The following is a 22,790-nucleotide window of genomic DNA, read 5'->3' as shown; positions in this document are numbered from 1 at the left end:
AAAAGAGAAGAACGGTTTAATTTAGGAATAGAAAAGAACAATGAGATATTGAAAAGAGATTCTATTATAAAGAATTTCCATGAAGCAATAAAGAGAGAAGGAATAAAAATAATAAAATAAATAATTATATAAATTTTAAGATATGTTCTAATATTATTTTCATATCGATTTTTAATATCCGTTGGAACAGAATATGAAGTTGTATTTCCTATAAATGTTTTTAAATCAATTTGTTCATTAAACATATCTTTATTAAAATAATTTAGAGTGTCTTCTAATCCATCATTAGAAACTCTTGAGTAATTAGTTTGAATTGTTTCTTGTTGGTCCATATACAGTTAGTAAATCAGATCCTTTTATTTAGGAACGAAAAGAACAAAAACTAGATTTTATCATAAAAAAAACTATTTATTATAAATAAAAACTAAATGCCATTATCTTCAACTCAACAAAAATATATTAATGCATTTATTATTATTATTACAATAGGAAGTATTTGTGGAGTAATAATATTATTTTATTTATTTGTGTTTCCATTATATCAGATAAACTTTTTTATTAAAACAGTCCATGTTATTTTTCATTGTTATGTTATTTATTCATTACTTTATTTTTATATTAAGTGTATTATTTCTGTACCTTCAAAAAATTTATTATTATACAATCAATTATTTCCTAAATATATTGAACAGTATGGTGAAAGACATTGTGAGTATTGTAAAAAATCTAAACCATTAAGAACTCACCATTGTTCTACATGTAAACAATGTATAGGAAGATATGACCATCATTGTTTACTTATTTGTAATTGTATAGGAGATTATACAATACGATTATTTATTAACACCATTATATATTTTTTTATAGGGTCTATTTATCTTATTGGGATGATTAGTTATTTGTATTATAATACTTTATTTGTTTGTTATTATAACAAAAATAAATTGAAATAAACATAGATTAATAGAATTAGAAAAATATTCCTTTAATTTCAGTAGCAAGTTGTTGTTGTATTTTTGGAGTATCAGTAGCAATTACAGTATCAATGGGATTATATCTTATTTATTATTTCTATTTAATTTATAATAATTATACAACAATTGAATTGATTGCTTTGTTATCTGAAAATAAAAAAGTATTAAATTATAATAGGGGATTTTATAATAATTGGAAAGAAATAATGTTATACAATATTGACCTTCCTTTGGTTTATTCATTTCTTCCTATGGATCCTTTAACTTGGAGCAGTAGTAATAGTAGTAAAATTAAATAATTATTGAAGTATTTGATCTTTTATTATTTGAACTAAAAAAGAATTAATAAAACTGTCATTAATATGATCCATCCATTATTACAACGTCAAGAAAATATAATTCCTGAACGTCATTATGATTCAGAAGATTATATATTTGGAGTTGAAATATCACCTATTAAAGGAATATTTCAACCTAAATTAGAAGGTGAAAAGAAAGAATTATTACTTTCATTACCAATTGAATATTTTCAAAGTATTGTTAATGAAAAACACCTTGAAAAAAAACAATACTTTTTTGATAATTATCCATGTTTTATTTCATGCTATGATTCTATTTGTTTATTTTCTGGATCATCAATTCCCATTGAACATACTACTTCTTTAGTTAATATTTTATATTCAGTATTTCAATTTACTAAAGTAATTACTATTGATATTGTTGATACAATAAAAACTATTTCTCAATTATCAACTTCATTCGTAGAAATTAAACCAAATTTTCCTGAATTATTTCTACCTTATACATTACCTAAATCAAGTGCTGCTTTATTTACTTTTGTTTGTTAATTTTTAAATTACTTAATAACAAAAAAATAATTTAAAGATTAATATTAATTTATTTAGTGTGAATTTAGTCATCTCTCTTGTATTTCTTTAATTGCAGAACAAGAAAAACAACAAGTTAATCAATTATTGTCATTTCTAGAATCATCAACTCCACTAAAGGATCTTTCACTTCCATCAGTGTCTTATTCTTTTTCAACCCTTTATGCTTAAATAAAGACATTTTTTATTCACTAATTTTTTTAAACCCTTTTTGAATTAAAAGATTTTAAGTCTTTATGTCAAAGAACCAAAAACATCTTCTACTGGAAGAAAGATTATTATCATTTTCTAAAATGATGGATGAAAAATTAAATCTTCCTCCTAATTCTCGTTTAGAACGTTATTTTAAAGATATTTTTTCTGGAAGAAAATTATCAGTTATTGATTTAATTTATCGCACTATGTTCCCTTTTAATCTTGATGCACAAAAAGTTATTGAACAAATATTTTTACATGTACAATACCCTCAAATTAAATTATTAATTCCTTTTCATACAATGAAAAAGAATATTCATAAAATTAAAGGTAATGTCTATGATTCTCAACTTGCTGAATTGGGAAATAAATGTCAAATAGAATTATTTAGTGTTGATCATCCTTTTATTCCTTTATGGGTTAATGAAGATCAAGAAATAAAACCAATCTACGAAGAATTTCATAATTTAGTTAATTATAATTATCCTTCAAATAATACTAAGTTAATTGCATCATCTTCAGCATTTGGAAAGAAAGAAAAATTACCTTGTCCATTCACTTATCTTCAACTTTCTGAAATGTGTGGATGGAATGACACTGACAAAAAAATTATTGAAGAAAAGAAACCAAAACCACCACTCCCTATCCCTAAACAACATCAAGTTTTGGCAAAGAAACAAGATGATACAACTATATTTGTTCTACCATCAGAAAAAAAAATTGAAAAAAATATCTTAGAAGGTGGAGCTCAAGAAAAACAATCACAAACAAATAAAGAGATCGAGATATCATCAATCCCAAAAGTTCCAAGAGAAAGTGTCTTTTCAAACCAATTTCAACAACAACCCTCTGTTATTGTGCCACAAAACGAGAGGTTATTAGAAGTTGAATGGACAGACCAAAATGAAGTTGAAGAAGACCAAGAAATATCACGATACACACAACAAATAATTAAAAAGTTAAAAGCAAGATATGTGTTTTCAGATACTAATGAAGTAAAAAATATTCTTGATGTATTAGGTAGCTGGATAAATTGAGTTAGTGTTATGAATGATGTATATTTCGTTTTTATTATATTCAGTAAATCAAAATAAATCATAAAAAAATAATAATATGAAATCCTAAAAATTTCAATTATGGCAAAACGAATTTAGTTCCTTCGACTCTACTTTTAATATAATAGTAGAAATATTCGACATATAACAAGGTTTGAATAGAACCACAAATCCATGTTAATGGACTCCAATATGATGGTTCTGTTGCATAACGGTATATCCAATTAATAATATAAAGTGCTCTATATAAACCTAAACAAAAAATGTATTGAGAATTTAAATTTTCAACTTCACCAGTTGAACGAAGAAGTAAGATTTGTGGAAGAATAGCAACTGCCTCAAGGAAAATAGAAAACGTCCAACAAATTTCTGTAATAGAATAGTCTTCAGTAAAAATAAATGCTAGTACAATACAAGGAACAATTAAATACCATACATTCAATGTATCATGAATTTTATCATATGTTGCTCTAAAACGTTTTGAAATTAAATAGATAGTATATGCAGAAGTTGTTAAATAAACAATTTTTAAAATAGTATTATATAATGAATAAAAATTATAAAAAATGTCTAAGTATCTAGTAACCCATACAATAAGGAATAATATTTGTGATCTTAATGAAATTCCTAAGAGTTATTATTGTTTATTTTAAAAAAAAAATATTATTTCTATTTAAAAATACTTAAACAAACCTATACAATTTTTATGATTAATGATCTTTGTTAAAAGGAAATATATACTTAAGAGATGAACCAAATCTGCACTAATTCTAAAAAGATTAAACACCATAAACTGTTCTTTAAAGATTTAATTTTTAAGTTTTTCTGAAATAAAATAATAAAATTTAAAAAAAAAAAGAAAAAACTTCTCACCAAGATAAGGAAAGTGATCTTTTCGTTTTTGAGAAAGATATATTGTTCTAATGAATATAAATTGAAATGAATAGTCATAAACTTAATAATGAGTAATCAAGGAGAGGAAATTGAAGAATTCCCTTCACTACTTCCTGATGATCAAGAAGTTAATTTAACGAAAGAAACAAAAGAAACTGCTAAAGCTTTAGAACAACCTCCTGTTATAGAAATTATTGATGGAAATAAATATGAAGCGTACAGAGAAAAAATGAAATTGTTTGGGATTTTCGTTGCTATTAATGTTATTTTTATTGTGTTCGTTCAAACCGCATCATCCCTTGCTGTTCAGTTAGTTTTCTTATGTTATATCATATTTTCAGCACTTCCAAAATTTTTATTTGGATCTATACTTCAAAAATGTAAACCTCATGTCCGTGCACCACCAATTAATAAAACTGATATTGATGAAGAAGATGGAGAACGGATATGGCATATTTCAAGTGAAATGTTCAAATGCCCTTCTTGTGGATGTGATTGTGGTGGTCAAAATTATTGCACAGAATGTGGACAAAGTGTTGAACACGAACATCCTATTTTGCTTAGTGTCTGTTTGACAGTTCATCATGAAGACGCATCTGGTGTTGAAGGAGGTATAAGAAGTTTTGAAATTAGTGTTTTACCATTTGAACCAAAGTATTGTCAATTAATTTTCGTTATTGATGGAAGAAGAGATAGAAATATGCAAATTGATTATCAACAATTAGAAACAGCTTCATTTATTATTTGTAGACTTCTTGGAGTTGGAAGAGACCAAAGTTATGCAGATGATGATGGTGTTATTAGATTTAAAGATGGAAAAGGAGATCCAAGAATATTAGAAGATGGGATGGCTGTGTATGAAGGAATTCTTGAAAGTGGAATGAATTGGATAGTATTGCTGAAAAAGAAAAATGGAGGAAAAAGACATTCTCATGAAGTTTTCTTTGATTATATGGATAGAGGAATTACTCGTAAAACAGCAAAAGCAATTATGTTTGTTGATAGTGACGTTGAATTTGCATGGGAAGGAAATGAAAGGGGCTTAATGGAAATGTATAATGGATTATTAAAAAGAGAAGCTATGGGAGGTGTTTGTGGAGAAATTGAAGTTGCTCATTGGTACAAAAATCCATTAACAATGTGTCAATACTTTGAGTACAAATCAAATCAATTTTTAGCTAAAACATTTGAAAATTGGTTTGGAATGGTTACTTGTTTACCAGGTGCTTTTTCTATGATTCGACCACAAGCTATGGAAACAGTATTAAACGATTATTTAGCTACCTCTACTTCTATATGGGAAAAGAATCAACTAGATCTTGGAGAAGATAGAACATTAACTACACTCTTAGTAGAAAAAGGTTGGGATACAGGTTATGTAACCAAGGCTGTTGCACATACTGATGCGCCATTTACTTTAGTTGGACTTATTAAACAAAGAAGAAGATGGATTAATTCTACAATTGTCAATATGGGTATTTTGTTACAAAGAATAAGAAGACCAGTAGTTCTTCCTTTGTTAGTATCTTTGTTTATTGAATTGTTAAGTTCTTTTATGCTTCCTTGTGCTGTTGTTATGTTGTTTATTCAAATCTTTGCTGATTGTGGAGTAAATAAAGCTATTTGCATTGGAGTTCTTGTTCTCTGGTTAGCACTGCTTATAACATTTAGTTTAACAAGTAAGATTGAAGATATGGAATATTGGTTCCAAGCATCAACCATTATTGGTGGGTTTTTAGTTTTTCTTATGATTGTAGGAGTTATTCAAAATATTTATGGGTTCTTTGATAAGCACTGGCTTGAACTTTCAGTTATGTTGTCGTGGGTGTTTATTATTGTGTTTGCTGCAATCATTCATGGTCAATGGTTTTCTATATTTAATGTTGTTGCTCCAGTTGTGTGGTTCCTTTTAACACCTATGATGTATGTCATTATTCCAATTTATGCAGTGTGTAATTTTGATGATGTGTCATGGGGAACGCGAGGAGGAGTTTAAGAAAAGATAGTTTAATTGATTCATTTTAAATAAAACAAATTATTTATAAAAAAATAACAAAGTTATTATTTTTTAATTCTCAGAAAAATATCAAATAATAACTTGTTTAAATTTAAGGAATAATAGAACTATTCTTTGAAATATCTTTGTTAGTTTAAATGTATAAATAATTTATTGTTTTTATCATTTGTTTTAAAATTCAATAGGTATGGAGAATAAAAATTTGAGCTATGGTAATAAACACAAAAAGTATTTCTAAGTATTCAGTTAGTAATTTTTTATTTCATTTGAATCACTTTAAACTCTAAAACATCAAAATTATTTGATCCGCATAATGCATTCTGATAACCCCTATAATCGTATGAACTTTGTTTACATCCACTATGTTGCTCTTTATCTTCAAATCCTTTTTTCATAATACAAATATCGTCTTGTTGTCCAGGTCCTCCATTCCCAATTGATAATAACCAAGTGGTCTTATCACTGTATACTTTTATAGAATTGTTAGTGTCTTTGATACTAAATTTCATCATGTCAGGTAGTCTACCATTTGACCTTATTGAAAATAAAAATGAATTTGGGTCATAAATGAAAGAAGAAATAGCATTCATAGTTTTATAGAAACAACCACCAAATTTATTCCCATTAGTGTCTTGTATTAATAAAATGTAATTTGAACGATTTTTAACTATATCACTAAATTGACTCAGGCTTCCCCAATCATGTCTGTTTGAATCAAAAATGATATCTCCAAGTTTTTTTCCTGCCCAACTTTCAATTTGTTCCATCTCTTCATCAACAGTTCTGTTTTGTTCAATTTGTTTTCTGTAAACTATTTTATGAAGCTCATTTAATCTCTTTTGCTCATTTTTTAATTCTTCGTCAATCATTGTGTTAAAATTGACTTTGTTTTGAGCTTTAGAATAGTCTTTTTTCATTTCATTTAAACTATTAATTTCACTATCCATTTTGCTCTTTATTAGCTCATTTTGTTTTTGATATTTTTCTTTTACTAAACCAATAACCTTATTAACTATATGGTTATTCTTTTCAATAAATTCCAATTCTTTTCTATCAATCTCATGAATAAGATAATTTAATGTATTTTTTGTTAGTTGTAATTCTTCTAATGCTGTAGTCCCTTTATTTCTAATCAACTCAATTCTTCTGAATGTTTCATCAAACCTGTCAAGAATACTTTCTCCTCTTTTAATTGAAGTATCATAGTCTTCTTTCTCTTTTTTAATAAAAGTCTCATCTCTAAGAGATCTATAGAAGTATTGAATCTCATTTTGGGTTTCATTTAAGAGTTGTTGGCATTTGTTATTTTGAACAATGTATGATTGAAATAATTGTTGTGGTGGTTCCATAATACGAACTAATAATTATTTAATAAGTTTAAAATTTTTCAATGATGTTTAATAAAAAATAAAAAAGGATTAGAAATTATTGATGTAGAATTTTTAGGAAAAAAAGATGGTATAGTTTAATTTAATAATATTTAATTTATTTTAATGAGTTTATTTAAAAAAACTGTTATTTATTTTGTTATCCCAATAAAATATTTTTAGAATTGTATTATAAAACAATGATGAGAATATTGTAAAATTGTAAAATATTATAAAATTTATTTAAAATAAGAATCTTGAAATTATATTTTTTAAGTAATTCAAAATTAGAATATAAAAAAAGAATGAATTTCAATAAGTTATTAGAGATAATAATTTTAGAGTATCCTTATTATTTAAATAATTTCAGTAATTCAAGCACTGAATATAAAAAGAAGATATGACATGAATTAGTTATAAATACTACACATACTTCTTGTAAGTTGTGGACAAATTTTTTGAAGATTGGGAAGTTTATTTAAAGAATAACATTTTTCAATAGTGAGTTTATTTAAAGTCGATGGAAATGTTATATTTTCTAGACTATCACATTCAATAATTACCAATTCTTCAATAAGACTATTTTCAATATTAATAATTTCATCTAACCGATCACAACATTCAATTTGAAATTTTTTTAATCCATTTGGAATAATTAAAGTTCGAAGTTGATTACAGTATTTTGCAGAAAAGTTAATTAATTTTGTTGCATTTTCAAAAGATTGTAATTTATTTATTTCTTCACAATGAAATAGATGTAGTTCATTTAACGTTTGTGGAATATATAACTGGTTAATACTAGAACAGAAATGAATTGAACATTCAATAAGATGGGGTGTTAATGAAAGGTATTGTAAAGAAGTACAATTTTCAATAACTAATTTAGTAACAGTCTGAGGAGGTTCAAGTTTTGTTAGTCTAATGCAATTACAAACATAAAGATCATCAATACTGAAAACATTTAAATTTTGGATATCAAGACATTTCCAATTTGATATTGTAAACATATCATTTATATCTAGTGTTGGTGATAATGCTGAAGGTATATAAAATGAACGTGGAGAATTTATTTTTTGAGTACGAGGACTTCCTACTTTAAATGAATGAGGACTTGGTGAACGACTAAAAGTTGGAGAAGGAGATAAACCCCATGGAATAAATTTTCTAGGAGAACGTGGTGATATAATAGGAGAGTCATACAAAACATTCAAAGGTTGGTTAAATCTATTAGATTTATTTTTTGATAATTGAGGAGTGTATGATGAATTTATTGATTGAGAAGCATTTTCAATAAAATTTTCAGTTACAGCATTTAATGTTTGAATATCATTAAATGATAGAGGAAGAATAGGATGTGCAAGATTAATTATAAGATTAAAAACAGTATCTAATGGAACATCTAATGACTCTAAATTACTTATTTCAAGTAAATTATTACAACCTGTAACTGATAATGAAATAATAGTAGTTGAGAAAATAATTTTAGTTAATTGTTCACAAGTAGTTAATTCTAATTCAAAAATTTTATAATTTTCTAAGTTTAATTCATGAATAGAATTACAAGAATCAATTTGTAATCGAGTGATACATTGTGGTAGATTTAATAATGATAGTTTATTGCATTTAAATATTGATAACTCGGAAATATTACATTTATATAAATTATCTAAATTACTAACTTCTTCACATAAATTAATATTCAATTTGGTTAAAGTTGTTGGAAAAGAAATAGATTTAATGGAATCTAATCCACTTAATTTTAATTCTTGAATTGGACAATTATTTAAATTTTTTATTTTATTTAAATTATCACAATTTTCTAATACTAAGTTAGTCATTGTAGTAGGAAAGGTAATTTTCTTTAGAGAGTATAATGATAAAAATGCTATTTCTTTTAAATCAATTTTCTTTAAATTGCTTATATCATTTAATCTATCACAAAATGCTATTTGTAAAATTTTAAGTGTTGTTGGAATTTTTAAACCTTTTAAAGAAGTAATATTTTCTATTCCAAGATGATATAATGGTATTGTATTAATTTTATTGAAAGAAAGTGCAAAACAATCAATAACAACAAGGTATGTCAATGTCATTGGAAATGAAACATTCTTTAATGAAGTACATGAATTTATAGTTAATTTCTTTAATAAAGGAGATTTAAAAGATAGTTGTTGAAGTGATTTACATCCACATAAAGAAAGTGTTATTAAAGAATTAGGAATTGTTAGTGATGATAAATGTGAGAAATTATTTATTGTTAAATCAACAAGATGTAAACTAAAAATATTTGATAATGAAAGACAATTCCATCCATCAAGTTGAAGTGATGTAACATTATTAGGAAGTAAAGGATGTTCTAATAAATAATAAAGATTGATTAGTTCATCAAATGGAATATCTAATTTTTCAATTCCATCAATACAAGTTAAATTTTTACATTTATTGATAGTGAGTTTAGTAATAAATTTTGGTAATACTAAATTATTTAGTTGGGGACATGAAGAGATTGTTAATTCATTTAATGTTGTAAGGTCAGCCATTCCATCTAATAGTCTAAGATATTTACAATCAATAAATGCTATTTTTACTAATCCTAATGGTAATAAAACATTTTCTATTCGTTGCACTCCTTCTACTTCCAAAGTGTTCATATATATATTTTCAATTCCTTCAAAAGATATTAATGGACATTTATAAATTTGAAGTATTTTTAATTCTCTAGGGAAATAGATAGCTTCTAGTTTATCACAATGAGATAGTCTCAACTCAGTAACAAACTCTGGTAATATAATTTCTTTTTCACAATAGTCTTGTATTTGTAAATTTCTTAATGTATTAGGTATTTCACTAACTTTAAACCTTGGAGAAGATATAATTTTCATTTCTTCTATTAATACATTTCTTAACACTAAATTTTGATTAAGTTTTTCACAAGAAGTAATAGAAAGTTTGTTTAAACTTGAAGGAATATGAATTTTTTTTAATAAAGGACAATATGTTAATTCAAGTTCTAAAGTATTAGAATGAGTAAGTCCTTTAATCTTAGTTAAATTGATACAATGAGTTAAACCAAGTTTTTTCAATGAAGAAGGAATACATATTTCTTTAAGACTATTACAATAAGAAATTGAAAGACCTTCTATCGGGATAGGAATTTTTAAATATTCAGAATTACAATGTAATATAGTGAGTTTATTTAATGATTCAGAGTAATAATGCTTAGTGATTGTACAATTATAAAGAATAAGTTCTTTTATATTAGAACGTTTATAATCTACTAATGAATCAGAAGCATCTTCTAATTTTAAACTATATAATTGTTGTGGTAACAATAAATTTTTTATTGATTTTTGTTGAACAAGTGTTAAATGAGTTAAATAATCATAACCAGATAAATCTAATAAAACACAGTCATCAGTACCTTTTATTTTTAATGATAAAGGAAGGTATTTCTTAAATTCTTCAACCACATTAGCAGTTATTATATAATAAGATCCATTAGGTAACACACAAACATTTTTTAATTCTAATAAATCATTATCAATAACTGCATCAATACCTTTCTGATAAAAAGTAAGTCCTTCAACAATAAGAATTATTTTAATTGGTAAGTGTCTGTTAAAAACTTCAATAATATTTTGTGCTGATATAATATCTTTTTGTTGACAATATATATGAAAAGATTTGATAAATGGTGAACGAAATAATCGAGCTTCACGTAATAAAGGAGATTCTAATTGTTGTAATGATACTTTAGTAAAATCTAACGTTAATTTAATAAGACTTTTTAACTTTTTTAATGGTAAAGATGAGTTTTGTTGAACAATAAGATGTAATGATGTTATATACTTTTCTAAAGAAGAAATCATTTTAAATAATTCTGGTGATGATGAATAAATTTTATAACGATATTTTGACTTTGGTATTTCTGTTGGATTAATCAAACTCAAAGTTTCCATTCCTGGAAAAAATTTTTTTAATGCATTTAATGGAGCATTAAAAGAATTGATTTTAAGACGTGAAACGGCTTGTTTACATTTTTTATTAACACTAAGAAAAACTTTTGTTGTTTGTTGGTTTAATTGCAATGCTATAACCATTAAATCAGGAATACTTAATTCACCAAAATTTGATGAAACAACTAAAGAAGTACAAGATTTAGAAGTAATAAAATTTGAAGAAATTTTACTATTGTCAACAATAAATGGTAATGGACTTTGAATTATAGTAAGGAATGGCCGAGGGGTGATTAGGTTGGGTGTCTCCATTTTGTTTGTTTTGAGTTTCGAATTCTTCTAAAAATTATGTTGTATATTCTTAAAAAACTATTCAAACCAAATTGTAAAACCCCTCAAAATAAATTTCGTTTCACCAAAATAATTTGAATCTTTCTAAAAGAAAAAGTGCTACAATTTTTTATTTATAAAATGAAATATTGATTCAATATTTCTGTGTTAATTGGTAATTGTTTTTAGATATTTCATGTTTCAAATAACCTGTATCTGATTTAAAAGAAATATTTTGTCATGAATAACACTAACAACTAATTTTATTTTAACAATAGAAATGCTTCAAAATTTACCTTTTAACTGACTTAAAAAAAAAAAACAAAAAACAATGAAACAAAGAAGAAAAACAAGGGTTTTTTAAAGAAATTTTTTATTTTCAATTTCTATCTGACGTGGAAGAAATTTACAAAGTGAAAATAGCCAATAAAATAAAAAGATTTCTTATTATAAGAAAAGAAGAGAATATTTAAAGAAAAACTACTAAAAGAACAATAAATTTAAATTAATAGAAATGGCTAAAGTATTCCTCATTATGTTAGGTGGACCAGGTGCTGGAAAAGGTACTCAATGTGCTAATATTGAAAAGCACCTTAATTCATCTGCCCATATTTCAACAGGTGATTTGTTAAGAGCTGAAATTAAAAATAAAACAGAAATTGGATTAAAAGTTGAAGACATTATTCGCAATGGTCAACTTGTTTCTGATGAAATTATTTGTAATATGGTTAATAATTTTATAGCCAAAAATGAAAAAGAAGTTATTGTATTTGATGGATATCCACGTGCTGTTTCACAACTTGAAGCTCTTTTGAAAGAAGCCACTGCTGAAACTAAGATTTGTGTAATTAATTTAGAAATTCCTGATGAAATTCTTATACAAAGAATTGTTTCAAGAGGAAAAACATCTGGAAGAGCTGATGATAATACTGAGGCTGCTGCCAAAAGACTTGCTGTTTATCATGCTCAACATGATGAAATGATTAAGGCTATTAAAGCTAAAAATCTTCCATATTTTGTTGTTGATCATCTTGGAGGACCAGATGAAGTTTTCAATGAAATTAAAGGAGTATTTGCTAATGTTGGACTTCATTAAATTTTTTAATTGATAGTTATAGTTATATTTTTGTTTTTTTATATAATTTTTTAAAAAACTATAATGATGAAATGAGCACTAAATAAGAAGGTGATATTTTACTCTAACTTAATGAGAGAAATTAAAAAGAACTTAAAATATTGATAATTTTAATTAATGCAATCTATAAACGACATAAAAAATATTATTGGTCCAATAAAAAAATATTATGAAGATTTTGATTCAATTGAACAAGATATTCGGTCAATTCTTTCTAAATATCCTAAATTCAGATTTGGTACATTAACATCAAGGATTAGTGGAAACCAATTATTAGTCTTAACTGGTTTTCTCCCAATTTTATTTAATGGAAAAAAATTTGGTATTCCTTTATTAATTGGATTTACTTATGAATATCCGATTTCAGCACCTGAAATGATTTGTAATATTAGTGAAGGAATGGAAATTGTTAAAAACCATCCTGAAGTAGATGAAAATGGTATTATTAGGAAAGTTAGTAATGAGTGGAATCCTTCAAGTGATCTTTTAATGGTATTAGATAGTTTAGCTAAATCATTTGGTACAATTCCTCCAGTTAGACAAACACAAAATAATCTTGTAACTAATACTCAAAGATATCCTATTACTACTTCAACAAATTCAATTCAACCTAATCTATATAATAATTTTATAAAACCTTGTTCATTAACACCGTCTCAAATTTTTAATTCAAGTTATTCAAACTCTCCTTATTGCCAACCAAGAAATATCCCCCTCCAACCACAACACCAGTACCAATCCAATTCTTCTTATCAACAACCTGTAACAAATAAACTTCCTTACTCACAAGAAATGCATTCATTTAATCCTTCATTACAGTCGTCGTCTAGTTATGACTACCAAAATCATTTAACCCTAATTAATCCTTCTGTTCAACCTCAATGTCAATCATTTAATACAACTCCAATCAAGTCATCAGTACCTGCTGAAGTAGTTCAAAGCACTTCTTTTTCTTCAATAAATCCTCCTTTTTCTCCTTCTTTCTCAGACTCACAACAACCAATATATTATAGTTCATTCTCAACAACAAGCCCAACTAATCCAATAACAGCATACCCACTTCAATCTCAAGAACAAAGGGTTCAAGTGAATGGATATATTAAGAAAACTGGAGATGATCCATATTTGGTTGATTATAACTCTATCAGTAAACCAACCCCTTCACAATTCGTTTCTATGCCTAGCCACAGTATGACTCAATTAGAAGCAGACAATAAACTAAACCCTAGTCATTTAAAAAGTGAAGAAGAAACTAATAGATTAATGAAATACAAAGATGACAAAAAGAAAGAAGAAGATAACAAAATATTTCCTAACGAAGAAAAAGAAAGAAGAAAAAAAGAAAATGAAATTATTCAGAAAGAAAAACTTCAAAACAAAATCAATAAAACAAAAAAAGCTATTAATGAGATAAGTTGCTGGATTGAAAAGAATTCATGTGAAAATTTTGAACTACAACAAATGTTATTACAGAAAATAACTGATGATGAACAAAACAGAATGAAATCAGTTTCACAATGTATTGCTATAGATGACTGTATTGAAATATTAAGTGATGCAACAAAAAATAAAGTTATATCAATTGAAGATGCATTAGAACAATTAAAGAAAATAACTTCAATTCAATTTCATGCAAAATATTACGTAGCTAAATAATAAAATTTTATTCATTTTTTTTTAATTGGTCTTAACTTCTTTTTCTTTATTAAATTTTTAAAAATATTGTCTTTGTACATTATTTAGAAAAAAAAAAAAACATTTTACAATTTTATTAAACTTTTTTATTTTTGCTATTATGATAAAACAAAAGAGAGAAAAAACCAAATTGAAATTCATTTAAAGCAAGCAACACATTTTCCTTTCCTTAACATCTTTAACATTCAATGTAGATTCAATAACTTTATTGAAAACATCGTGAAGACCTTCTTGTGTTAAAGCAGAACATTCACAATAACCAACAGCTCCAATTTTTTCAGCTAATTCTTGGCCTTCAGCAGCTGAAACAAATGACTCTCCTTTTTGCTGTAATTTTAATTGATGTTCTGCACTATTTCTCAAATCAGCTTTTGTTCCAACAACTAAAAGTTTACCGCTAGAGCAATGATGTTTTACTTCAGGTACCCACTACAGAAGTGTAAGAATTTAATGACTCACTTTAAAAAACAATGTCACATAAAGAATTAAAAACAAACCTTTGATGTAATATTTTTAATTGAACGATCATTGTCCACTGCAAAACATAATAAAAATATGTCAGTATCTTTATAAGATAAGGGTCTTATACGATCAAATTCTTCTTGACCAGCTGTATCCCATAATTCCATCATCACTTCTTGCTTTTTATATTGAACTTTTGCAAGATAATTATCAAATACAGTTGGAAGATATTTTTTAGGGAATGAGTTCTTCGTATAACTGATTAACAAACATGTCTTTCCAACTGTTCCATCACCTACAACAACAACTTTAATTAGGGTGTCTGCATCTCTCTAATAATAAAATAAATATTCGTATAAAATGTAGATTACAAGTGATTATGACCATAAATTTCCAATTAAAAAACAAACTTTCTCTGTGGTCATCACTATTTAAAAATTCTCTGTAAATTTAGAAGATCCTCTTATCAACTTTCACAATTATTTTAAGATCAGGATTATTTTTGAAACAATTATTCTATACTATAATTTTTAATAATTTTATAATAAATTATAAAGTGTCCTTTCTTTTGCTTCTTTCTTTTAAAAATATATTTATATCTTATGATATTGTTTCAAATTTTATAAAATTTTTGTATTTTTTTTTTTATTTATGTTTTATTAACTTACCTATAGAAAAACAAATATGACCCTATTTCTTTCTGTTTGTAGCTTAAAATTTTTTTAATAAATTCTAAAGAACACTACACACCCTCTCATGGAAACAAAGAGAAATTAGTGCATAAATTATATTTTGAACCAAAAATATTTTCCTATAATAAGCAATTGTGATTGTTTCCATTTGTATTGAAAATAGGCAAAACCTAAAAAAGTTTCTTTTTTTTTTTTTAAAAAAAAGTAATTTATTTTAGACATAGATTCTTTTAACACTTAATTAAATTTCTTTTTAATTAAAAAAAGTAATTTATTTTCGTTATATATAACGTAATATGATAAAGAATTAGTTGAAAGAAAAAAGAAAAAGACTCAAAAAATAAAGTATAAATATGGTACGAGTGAAAAGTAGATATTTATTGATTCATGCTGTTCCTTCAGGAATTGGTGAACCAATTGATATTGCAAAAGGAGAGTTTCAGTCCTTAATTGTTGCTGGTGTTAGACAATTATATGGAATTTTTGGTGCAGGTTGTTGTTTGAAAACTGGAATAATTTATACAAATTGGTTAAAAACAGGAATAGTTATAATAAAATGTAGGTTTGAACGACTTGATATGGTTTGTTAATACAATAATAATATAAATTTAATATTCATTACTTAGATTAAAACAACAATGAAATACTTTGGTTCAGAACGTTTACCTTTTCCATTTAAAATGAATGTTGTTCACGTTAGTGGAACAATTCGTTCATGTAAACGTGAAGCAATCAAGTACGATAGTAGAGCAATCATTTAATTTATTTTGTTATTCTCTTTTATTGTATTTTATGATATTCTTATTATAATCAATAGTTTATACTATATATAAATTATTTTTTTTTATTAAAAATAGTTTATGTCTTTCAACCCTCGAACTATTTAAACTTTTTACTTTCAATTTTTAATTCAAATCCACAGTGATGAAATAACTTGTCTGAGAGTCATTTTAATCATGATGGCATGTTTTTATTTCTGAGTGGGTTATTTGACTACTTGTTTTTCAATACTTTTTCAATAGAATTTTGTTATTTTTTTAGTATTTTTTTATTTTTATAAACTTTAATAAATTCAATTAATGAAACATTTAAAAGTATTTTTCTTTTTTATACTTTTTAATATTTTTGTTTAAAAAGGGATTAAATAATAATTTTTATATTTTTATTAAAAGAATATTTTTCTAAAAGGATTGATAAATTAATAACTTTTTATTAAACTCGTTTTATTATCACACAATACTATTTTATGAAGAGCTTCATCTTTTAAAACAAAAGGGAACTAAACATTTTTTGATTTAATTCAAAGACGGTATTGAATGGCACCTGCTTTTGTAATATATCTTACCCACTTAATAGTTTTATAATCTGAAGCAATTTTCAAATAACGAATTTGTAAACCAGTTGCAGTTAATGCTGGAATAACAAAATCCATTAAAATTGGTGGTTTATCCCATCTTTGTGATTGAGTAGTTTGGACTAAATCAACATCAACAGTAATAGTTTGTTGTGTCTTTCCATTAAATCTGGAAATTCTCCATAAAATAGCTGCATGTTCTGGATGATACTTAGCACTTCCAGCTGTACAACGAGTCTTACAAAGAGCAGCATTCTTTGGAACTGGAATTTTAATACGAACATTTTCACCATATTGTAATTCAGAGAATAATGCACGAACATTAATATCAAGTGATAAATGTGTTTTAGAAGATTCTTTAATATTGTGTAATAATCTAAATTGTTGTGAGATATTATCAGTTGTTCTGTATTTCATTAAATCAAAATCTCCATCTGGTGGAATGAAATTAATACTTCTATCTTGATCAAAACGAGTTAGTCTAACACATTGATGGAAAGTAACATCAGCTAATTGAATTGATTTCTTTTGTGCTGAATCTCCAAGTAATAATGCTTTATCATTCATACCAAGTGAACAATCTGGCATTCCAGATAATTGTGTTCTCATTTTAATAACTCCATTGACATCATTAGAAAGAATAGTTCCTTTAGCAGATACTGTTAAATTAACACTCTCAATAACATCAAGGAATAATTGATTCTTCTTATAGAAGATATCAGGTGATCTCCATGGAATTTGACCTGTAGCTTGGATAGCAATATTTCCTCTTTGAACAGTTTTAGCTTTACCAAATGTAATAAGTGATTGCAACTCATCTTTAGTACAAAATTGTGGATAACCAAAATCAAGAATTTCATCAAGTAATTCATAAATCAAAACATATTGACTCTTAATAGTGTTTTCGTCAATAGTAGTGAAATAAGCTTGGAATACTTCAACAATTTTATGTAACACTTCAAATACAACAGCAGCATTATTATTACTTCTTGCTAATGCAACAACATATAATGAATTAACTCTAATATGATAAAATACAGTTGACCCAACAATCTTAACTGGTAATACATTTTTTTCTGTTAATACATATGACCTAAATGCAGAAGCTACTCCTTTCATCACATCATCTCGATAGATTCTTGAGATGAGAAGGTCACCCTTCGCATTCATGAAAAATATTGCACATATCATTTTACCAAAATATAATTTCTTTTTAAGTTCTTTATCGTTTTTTTTTAAACTCTTAATTCTATAATTGTTTCTTCACAATCGTTTTTGAGTTCTTATTATCAAAGTATATTAAAGAATATCATTTGTTCTTTTTACATTCTTTTACAAAGTGTCTCTCTCATTCCTACAATTTGTCATATAACGTTTCTTCAATAAAAATAAAATTATTAATAAAGAATAATCTACTTAAAATTAGTGTAATTTTTCTTCTAATTGTTTTCTTTTTTCATGAAGACTTTTTAATAGTTTTTTACTACATGCACATGGAGTTTGTAAAACCAAAACATATTCGCAAGTACTTGGTTCATCAGTTGAAATGATACTTGGTGTTTCCCCACAAACAAAATGAACTTCTGCCTTTCTTGGAATAGTCTGTTCATTAATTTCACAAGTAGTTCCATTAGAATAAAATTGAATATCAGAAGTATTCCATCCTGCGAAAGAACCAACATTAATATTATTATTTTGAGTAATATTAAATCCATAATATAATTTAAAATTATCTTTAGAATATTCATTTAAGAAGAAATAATCATTACAATAATTATTTTGTTTTATGTTAACTTTACTTTTTTCATTAAATTCCCATACTTTTCTTTCAATTACTTCTTTCTTATTTTCTAATTCTTTTTGTTTTTCTTCTAATTCTTTAATTTCTTTTTCCAATTTTTTATCTTCTTTTTTAAATTTTGTTTCTTCTTCTTTTATTAATAATTTTAATTTACGTTGTTCTTCTTTGATTTCTTCTTTTGACTTTTCATTTTCTTCTTTTTTTACTTCAACAGATGTAACATTAACTTCTTCTTCATTTGGACTAACAAATCCATATTCTTTTATCTTCTCTTCTAATACTTCTTCACTTGTTTCTCCACTTACTTCTTCAATAATTTTACTTTTTAAACTGTTGTATCGTTCTTGATAATCTGCATTGAAGTCATTTCTTTTTCTTTTTTGTTCTTTGATAATATTGTCAAAATCTCCAATTTTTAATTCTTCTTTCACTTCTTTTAACTCTGCTTCATTTTTTTTAATTTCTTTACTTAACTCTTTTCTAAGTTTTTTCCCCTCTATTGAAAATTTCTCTTTTAATTGAATTAGTTCTTCCATTCGTTTAATTTCATTATCAACTTCATCAATCTTTTTTTGTGTTTGTTGTTTACAAACGTTCGGACACAACCCTTCTCTTTCATCTGATCCATCACAACAATCACAAATACTATCTCCTACAAATCTACTTTCTATCTCTACAGCATCAGCACCTTTGTTTTGGCATATGAACATACTTCCTTCACACACCCCTGTATTTTTTTCATCAGAACCATCAGGACAATCACAATAACGATCGTCAATAAATGAATCAGGAATTGTTATGTCAATTGTCTCACACTTAAAAGAAGAACTAAATGCAATAAAGAAAATAATAGCAAAGAGTTTCATCCCTTTTTATTCTTTACTTTTAATATTTAGTTTTTTTATTTTTTATAATTTTAAATTATTATTTTATTCGTTCATACAAAAAACAAAATGAATTTGAAAATATTCATGAATTATTAATTCTTTAATAATTTGTATAAGTTTCATTATTTATTTTTGAAATAAATTATTTAATAATATTAATAAATATTAAAAAAATTTATTTTTTTTTAACATTGTTATTATACTTCTTTGTCTTTCTTTATTTGTTCGTTTTACTCTCCATTTTAGTTCTTTTTTTTTTTTATTCTTTTGAAGGGATAAGATAATAACGTTTTTTAGTTAAATTGATAAACCTTTCTTTCTGGACCCTTTCTAACACAATACTTGTTATATTTGGGCATGCATTTTACTAGACTGTTTGTACTCCCTACACCAAAACATTTATCTTATCTCTCTTTAATCACTTTATTAAGGTATTAGTTTTAAAAATTATTTGAGTGGTTTTACAAAAAAGTACATAATTAATTATCAAAACTGATTTCTTTTTTCTCTTATTGTTTAAAAATTAAGAAAAGTTTTTCCTGTACTCATTGAAGTATTTTTTGCTTTCAGAAAGTAAAATTATAATACAAACCCCTCTTTATTTTCTTTATTCTCTTCACACAAAATAGTTATGATTCTACCAAACCATAAAAGGCAAACTCAATTTAACACCAATAACTCAATTTTGTGTTGCATAATTAAAGACAACAAACAACAACAAAGAGAAAAGAGGAATGAATAAAGGGAGGGTGGTTAGTAGAAAAAGGAAGAGAAGAAAAGAAAAAAGATAATAAAGAAGAATAAAAGAAAGAGAGATTAAAAGAAGAAAAAGTGGAAATGATTAAAAGAAAAACTAAAAAATTGAAAGAAATGTCGAAGTTAGTGTTCACAACAAAAGGGAAAGAACACATTATTAAGAAGAACGTCATTCACAACCTCCAATCTAGTGCTTCATATAGAATTGGAAACACACAAGTAGTTTGTGGGATTAGTACTGAGATAGTTCAAATGATTCAAGATGGAAAAGAACCACAACACATTGAGGTCGAAATAAAAAGAAGTGGATTAAATGAAGATAAATCAGCTATGATTGAGAGTATTCAGAAGTGGATAGAAGAAGTATTGAATGACAAAGATCTATTTGGGAATCGAGAAAAATTTATAGTTAGTACAGAAGACAAAGAAACAAGTTTTTACCAAAAGATTCGTTTAGTTAATTATATTATTGATGACGATGGATCAGTTTTTGATGTAGCAATTTTAGCAAGTATCACAGCATTACTTACACGTTTGTTTAATAAAAAATGATAAAAGCTAAAAAAAAGAAGATTAAAAGAAGTAGTTGAGTTGCAAGAAATGAAAATTGGATTGGATGGATTATGTTCATATGATAAAACAAAGAAATATCAACTCCATTTCAATTATCATCCAATTCCATTCAGTTTCTTTATGGAAAATGGAACAAAAACAACAGCATATTTATCATTTATTCTCACAGAAACAGAAATTAATCATATTCACATCCATGGAGGTGAATCAGTTATTTCACCAGAATTATTATTAGGATGTACTAGTAGATGTAGAACAATCTTTGATACATACGTTAAACGATTAATTGAATGAATTAGAATTAACATATAATTAGTTATTTAAATAGTTTAAGTAAAAGGTGATGGTAAATCTTTTTTATCAGAATCACCTAATTTTTCTCTTTCAAATCCTTTTCCATCATCAAAAATATCTTTAGGTTCAAGAATAATTTCTTTATCATTTCCTTCTTTATTAATTTTCATTTTAATCATTTCATCAATATCTCTTCCTAATTCTTGAAGTCCATTCCCATCAATTTTTTCTTCTTCGTTTTCAATCATTATACATTTATGAAATGAATTCTCTTTCTTATTTCTTCTAATGGTAACTTTATATCCTTCTTTAATAACTAGATATATCATTGCATTATTTTGTTTATTTTCATTATTTTGTTCTTCTTGATTCCTTCCTTTTATAATTTCTTCTGCTTCTGTTGTATCTGTTTCACTCATCTCTTTATTTCTTTTTAAGTTTCTTTTTCATTTCTTCAACCTTTTTCAATCAAACTCCTCAATTAAATTTGAAATATATCCATGCAACATTAATGAATAGCGACATAATGTGATATGTTGGAATGAAATATCCTATACAAAGTGTGTAGTAGTAGACATACCCTAGATTTTCTACAAATGTTTTGTTTGGATCATCTTCAAATGTCATTAAAGAATGAATCATTAATACACTAATGAAAATGACCATAGCCATCCCAAAAATTCCTCCAATGATCATCCTATTTCTTGTTTTTCTAATTGATTCAACTGTCATTTCTGGTATATTCTTAAAGAAAAAGTTCAAAAATGGATATTTCTCTTCTAACCTCTTTAATATTTCTTGTGTCTTTTCGTCATATGTCTCCTTTTGGTATTTCTCTATCTTGTTTTCTTGTTTCATCAATTTTCCTTTTTCATCTTCTTTTCTTTTTTCTTTTTACTTTTTCTATCTTTTAAAGTATAATTATTCTTTAATTGTTGAAGTTAAGTCTAATAATTGTTTATTATTCAGAAGATGATTTAACCATTAAAATGAAGATTCCTTATTGTTTTTGATGATAAAAGATTTCAATAGCATTACATCAGTGAAAGAATGGTTTGTAATGAATTAATAAGAATAAGAATAATATAAAAACAAAATAATAAGAAATGACATTAATTTAACAATAAAGAAATCAGATTTATAATAATAAAATAAAAGCACTTTCAATTTCTATTATTTTTTTTTTGATTAATTAATATACGTTGTTTTATTAAATGATATTATTGTAAGGTTATTAATTAAATCTTCTTTAAATGTATTTATTATCATTTCCTTTTTAACATTATCATCATTGTTTAACAAGAAATAATACTGTTAATTTAAACATCTAATTCTCTATTAATAATTAATAAATTGAAAGTAATTAAGTGTAGCATTATTTGAACAAAACATAGTTATTATTCTTTTAAAATTTCATTTTATTTGTATTTCTTTTGTATCTTTTTATTCATTTATTCTTATTTCGT

The 22,790-nt window shown here is 25.4% G+C and overlaps 15 protein-coding genes across 15 annotated transcripts, besides 37 other annotated features; 8 read left to right on the top strand and 7 right to left on the bottom strand.

Annotated features, from left to right (window-relative positions):
* The first annotated feature begins 101 nt into the window (after nucleotides 1-101).
* Nucleotides 102-139: a sequence feature (AT_rich).
* A 247-nt stretch (nucleotides 140-386) lies between these two features.
* Nucleotides 387-424: a sequence feature (AT_rich).
* Nucleotides 425-428: 4 nt separating this feature from the next.
* Nucleotides 429-1,273, top strand: EDI_271720 (palmitoyltransferase PFA3, putative; the record flags this gene model as incomplete). Its single annotated transcript, XM_001736994.1, has 2 exons — nucleotides 429-920; nucleotides 974-1,273. The coding sequence occupies 2 exons, from the start codon at nucleotides 429-431 to the stop codon at nucleotides 1,271-1,273; spliced, it is 792 nt and encodes a 263-aa protein (XP_001737046.1).
* Nucleotides 505-527: a sequence feature (AT_rich).
* Nucleotides 1,051-1,094: a sequence feature (AT_rich).
* Nucleotides 1,274-1,336: 63 nt separating the features above from the next.
* Nucleotides 1,337-2,032, top strand: EDI_271710 (uncharacterized protein; the record flags this gene model as incomplete). The annotated part of the gene is made up of 2 exons (XM_001736993.1): nucleotides 1,337-1,813; nucleotides 1,880-2,032. 2 exons carry the CDS (start codon nucleotides 1,337-1,339, stop codon nucleotides 2,030-2,032), a joined length of 630 nt encoding a protein of 209 aa, XP_001737045.1.
* Nucleotides 1,819-1,878: a sequence feature (AT_rich).
* A 65-nt stretch (nucleotides 2,033-2,097) lies between the features above and the next one.
* On the top strand, nucleotides 2,098-3,093 carry EDI_271700 (uncharacterized protein; the record flags this gene model as incomplete). The annotated part of the gene is made up of 1 exon (XM_001736992.1): nucleotides 2,098-3,093. The coding sequence occupies one exon, from the start codon at nucleotides 2,098-2,100 to the stop codon at nucleotides 3,091-3,093; it is 996 nt and encodes a 331-aa protein (XP_001737044.1).
* A 28-nt stretch (nucleotides 3,094-3,121) lies between these two features.
* Nucleotides 3,122-3,171: a sequence feature (AT_rich).
* Nucleotides 3,172-3,190: 19 nt separating this feature from the next.
* On the bottom strand, nucleotides 3,191-3,901 carry EDI_271690 (ER lumen protein retaining receptor; the record flags this gene model as incomplete). The annotated part of the gene is made up of 2 exons (XM_001736991.1): nucleotides 3,191-3,738; nucleotides 3,805-3,901. The coding sequence occupies 2 exons, from the start codon at nucleotides 3,899-3,901 to the stop codon at nucleotides 3,191-3,193; spliced, it is 645 nt and encodes a 214-aa protein (XP_001737043.1).
* Nucleotides 3,625-3,679: a sequence feature (AT_rich).
* Nucleotides 3,746-3,793: a sequence feature (AT_rich).
* Nucleotides 3,902-3,917: 16 nt separating the features above from the next.
* Nucleotides 3,918-3,969: a sequence feature (AT_rich).
* A 103-nt stretch (nucleotides 3,970-4,072) lies between these two features.
* EDI_271680 (chitin synthase, putative) lies at nucleotides 4,073-6,001 on the top strand (the record flags this gene model as incomplete). The annotated part of the gene is made up of 1 exon (XM_001736990.1): nucleotides 4,073-6,001. One exon carries the CDS (start codon nucleotides 4,073-4,075, stop codon nucleotides 5,999-6,001), a length of 1,929 nt encoding a protein of 642 aa, XP_001737042.1.
* Nucleotides 6,002-6,023: 22 nt separating this feature from the next.
* Nucleotides 6,024-6,079: a sequence feature (AT_rich).
* A 429-nt stretch (nucleotides 6,080-6,508) lies between these two features.
* Nucleotides 6,509-6,795: a repeat region.
* A 585-nt stretch (nucleotides 6,796-7,380) lies between these two features.
* Nucleotides 7,381-7,437: a sequence feature (AT_rich).
* A 49-nt stretch (nucleotides 7,438-7,486) lies between these two features.
* Nucleotides 7,487-7,692: a sequence feature (AT_rich).
* A 107-nt stretch (nucleotides 7,693-7,799) lies between these two features.
* On the bottom strand, nucleotides 7,800-11,657 carry EDI_271670 (uncharacterized protein; the record flags this gene model as incomplete). The annotated part of the gene is made up of 1 exon (XM_001736989.1): nucleotides 7,800-11,657. One exon carries the CDS (start codon nucleotides 11,655-11,657, stop codon nucleotides 7,800-7,802), a length of 3,858 nt encoding a protein of 1,285 aa, XP_001737041.1.
* Nucleotides 9,167-9,199: a sequence feature (AT_rich).
* Nucleotides 11,658-11,985: 328 nt separating the features above from the next.
* Nucleotides 11,986-12,028: a microsatellite.
* A 161-nt stretch (nucleotides 12,029-12,189) lies between these two features.
* Nucleotides 12,190-12,771, top strand: EDI_271660 (adenylate kinase; the record flags this gene model as incomplete). Its single annotated transcript, XM_001736988.1, has 1 exon — nucleotides 12,190-12,771. One exon carries the CDS (start codon nucleotides 12,190-12,192, stop codon nucleotides 12,769-12,771), a length of 582 nt encoding a protein of 193 aa, XP_001737040.1.
* Nucleotides 12,767-12,829: a sequence feature (AT_rich).
* Nucleotides 12,830-12,927: 98 nt separating this feature from the next.
* EDI_271650 (uncharacterized protein) lies at nucleotides 12,928-14,466 on the top strand (the record flags this gene model as incomplete). The annotated part of the gene is made up of 1 exon (XM_001736987.1): nucleotides 12,928-14,466. The coding sequence occupies one exon, from the start codon at nucleotides 12,928-12,930 to the stop codon at nucleotides 14,464-14,466; it is 1,539 nt and encodes a 512-aa protein (XP_001737039.1).
* Nucleotides 14,046-14,208: a microsatellite.
* Nucleotides 14,460-14,599: a sequence feature (AT_rich).
* Nucleotides 14,600-14,646: 47 nt separating this feature from the next.
* On the bottom strand, nucleotides 14,647-15,392 carry EDI_271640 (GTPase_rho, putative; the record flags this gene model as incomplete). The annotated part of the gene is made up of 3 exons (XM_001736986.1): nucleotides 14,647-14,934; nucleotides 15,003-15,299; nucleotides 15,378-15,392. 3 exons carry the CDS (start codon nucleotides 15,390-15,392, stop codon nucleotides 14,647-14,649), a joined length of 600 nt encoding a protein of 199 aa, XP_001737038.1.
* A 97-nt stretch (nucleotides 15,393-15,489) lies between these two features.
* Nucleotides 15,490-15,523: a sequence feature (AT_rich).
* A 23-nt stretch (nucleotides 15,524-15,546) lies between these two features.
* Nucleotides 15,547-15,630: a sequence feature (AT_rich).
* A 48-nt stretch (nucleotides 15,631-15,678) lies between these two features.
* Nucleotides 15,679-15,699: a sequence feature (AT_rich).
* Nucleotides 15,700-15,842: 143 nt separating this feature from the next.
* Nucleotides 15,843-15,937: a sequence feature (AT_rich).
* Nucleotides 15,938-16,012: 75 nt separating this feature from the next.
* Nucleotides 16,013-16,420, top strand: EDI_271630 (ribonuclease P/MRP protein subunit POP5, putative; the record flags this gene model as incomplete). Its single annotated transcript, XM_001736985.1, has 2 exons — nucleotides 16,013-16,240; nucleotides 16,286-16,420. The coding sequence occupies 2 exons, from the start codon at nucleotides 16,013-16,015 to the stop codon at nucleotides 16,418-16,420; spliced, it is 363 nt and encodes a 120-aa protein (XP_001737037.1).
* Nucleotides 16,253-16,275: a sequence feature (AT_rich).
* Nucleotides 16,416-16,508: a microsatellite.
* Nucleotides 16,509-16,688: 180 nt separating this feature from the next.
* Nucleotides 16,689-16,876: a sequence feature (AT_rich).
* Nucleotides 16,877-16,959: 83 nt separating this feature from the next.
* Nucleotides 16,960-18,204, bottom strand: EDI_271620 (AP-2 complex subunit mu-1, putative; the record flags this gene model as incomplete). Its single annotated transcript, XM_001736984.1, has 1 exon — nucleotides 16,960-18,204. The coding sequence occupies one exon, from the start codon at nucleotides 18,202-18,204 to the stop codon at nucleotides 16,960-16,962; it is 1,245 nt and encodes a 414-aa protein (XP_001737036.1).
* A 190-nt stretch (nucleotides 18,205-18,394) lies between these two features.
* Nucleotides 18,395-18,418: a sequence feature (AT_rich).
* Nucleotides 18,419-18,435: 17 nt separating this feature from the next.
* EDI_271610 (glucosidase II beta subunit, putative) lies at nucleotides 18,436-19,680 on the bottom strand (the record flags this gene model as incomplete). Its single annotated transcript, XM_001736983.1, has 1 exon — nucleotides 18,436-19,680. The coding sequence occupies one exon, from the start codon at nucleotides 19,678-19,680 to the stop codon at nucleotides 18,436-18,438; it is 1,245 nt and encodes a 414-aa protein (XP_001737035.1).
* Nucleotides 18,694-18,746: a sequence feature (AT_rich).
* Nucleotides 18,788-18,967: a microsatellite.
* Nucleotides 18,850-19,018: a microsatellite.
* Nucleotides 19,681-19,697: 17 nt separating the features above from the next.
* Nucleotides 19,698-19,875: a sequence feature (AT_rich).
* Nucleotides 19,876-19,970: a microsatellite.
* Nucleotides 19,971-20,401: 431 nt separating this feature from the next.
* Nucleotides 20,402-20,572: a microsatellite.
* Nucleotides 20,572-21,324, top strand: EDI_271600 (uncharacterized protein; the record flags this gene model as incomplete). Its single annotated transcript, XM_001736982.1, has 2 exons — nucleotides 20,572-20,989; nucleotides 21,044-21,324. The coding sequence occupies 2 exons, from the start codon at nucleotides 20,572-20,574 to the stop codon at nucleotides 21,322-21,324; spliced, it is 699 nt and encodes a 232-aa protein (XP_001737034.1).
* Nucleotides 21,325-21,359: 35 nt separating this feature from the next.
* On the bottom strand, nucleotides 21,360-21,743 carry EDI_271590 (uncharacterized protein; the record flags this gene model as incomplete). The annotated part of the gene is made up of 1 exon (XM_001736981.1): nucleotides 21,360-21,743. The coding sequence occupies one exon, from the start codon at nucleotides 21,741-21,743 to the stop codon at nucleotides 21,360-21,362; it is 384 nt and encodes a 127-aa protein (XP_001737033.1).
* Nucleotides 21,661-21,779: a microsatellite.
* Nucleotides 21,780-21,801: 22 nt separating this feature from the next.
* On the bottom strand, nucleotides 21,802-22,182 carry EDI_271580 (uncharacterized protein; the record flags this gene model as incomplete). The annotated part of the gene is made up of 1 exon (XM_001736980.1): nucleotides 21,802-22,182. One exon carries the CDS (start codon nucleotides 22,180-22,182, stop codon nucleotides 21,802-21,804), a length of 381 nt encoding a protein of 126 aa, XP_001737032.1.
* Nucleotides 22,096-22,236: a microsatellite.
* Nucleotides 22,237-22,390: 154 nt separating this feature from the next.
* Nucleotides 22,391-22,479: a microsatellite.
* Nucleotides 22,480-22,495: 16 nt separating this feature from the next.
* Nucleotides 22,496-22,524: a sequence feature (AT_rich).
* Nucleotides 22,525-22,718: 194 nt separating this feature from the next.
* Nucleotides 22,719-22,787: a microsatellite.
* Between the last annotated feature and the right edge of the window lie 3 nt (nucleotides 22,788-22,790).

This window comes from Entamoeba dispar, genomic scaffold, assembly GCF_000209125.1.
Source record: "Entamoeba dispar SAW760 scf_1105229460223 genomic scaffold, whole genome shotgun sequence".
NCBI classification, from domain to species: Eukaryota; Evosea; order Mastigamoebida; family Endamoebidae; genus Entamoeba; species Entamoeba dispar.
Note: the sequence above shows the minus strand (reverse complement) of the source record. Positions and strands in the feature narration are given on the sequence as shown.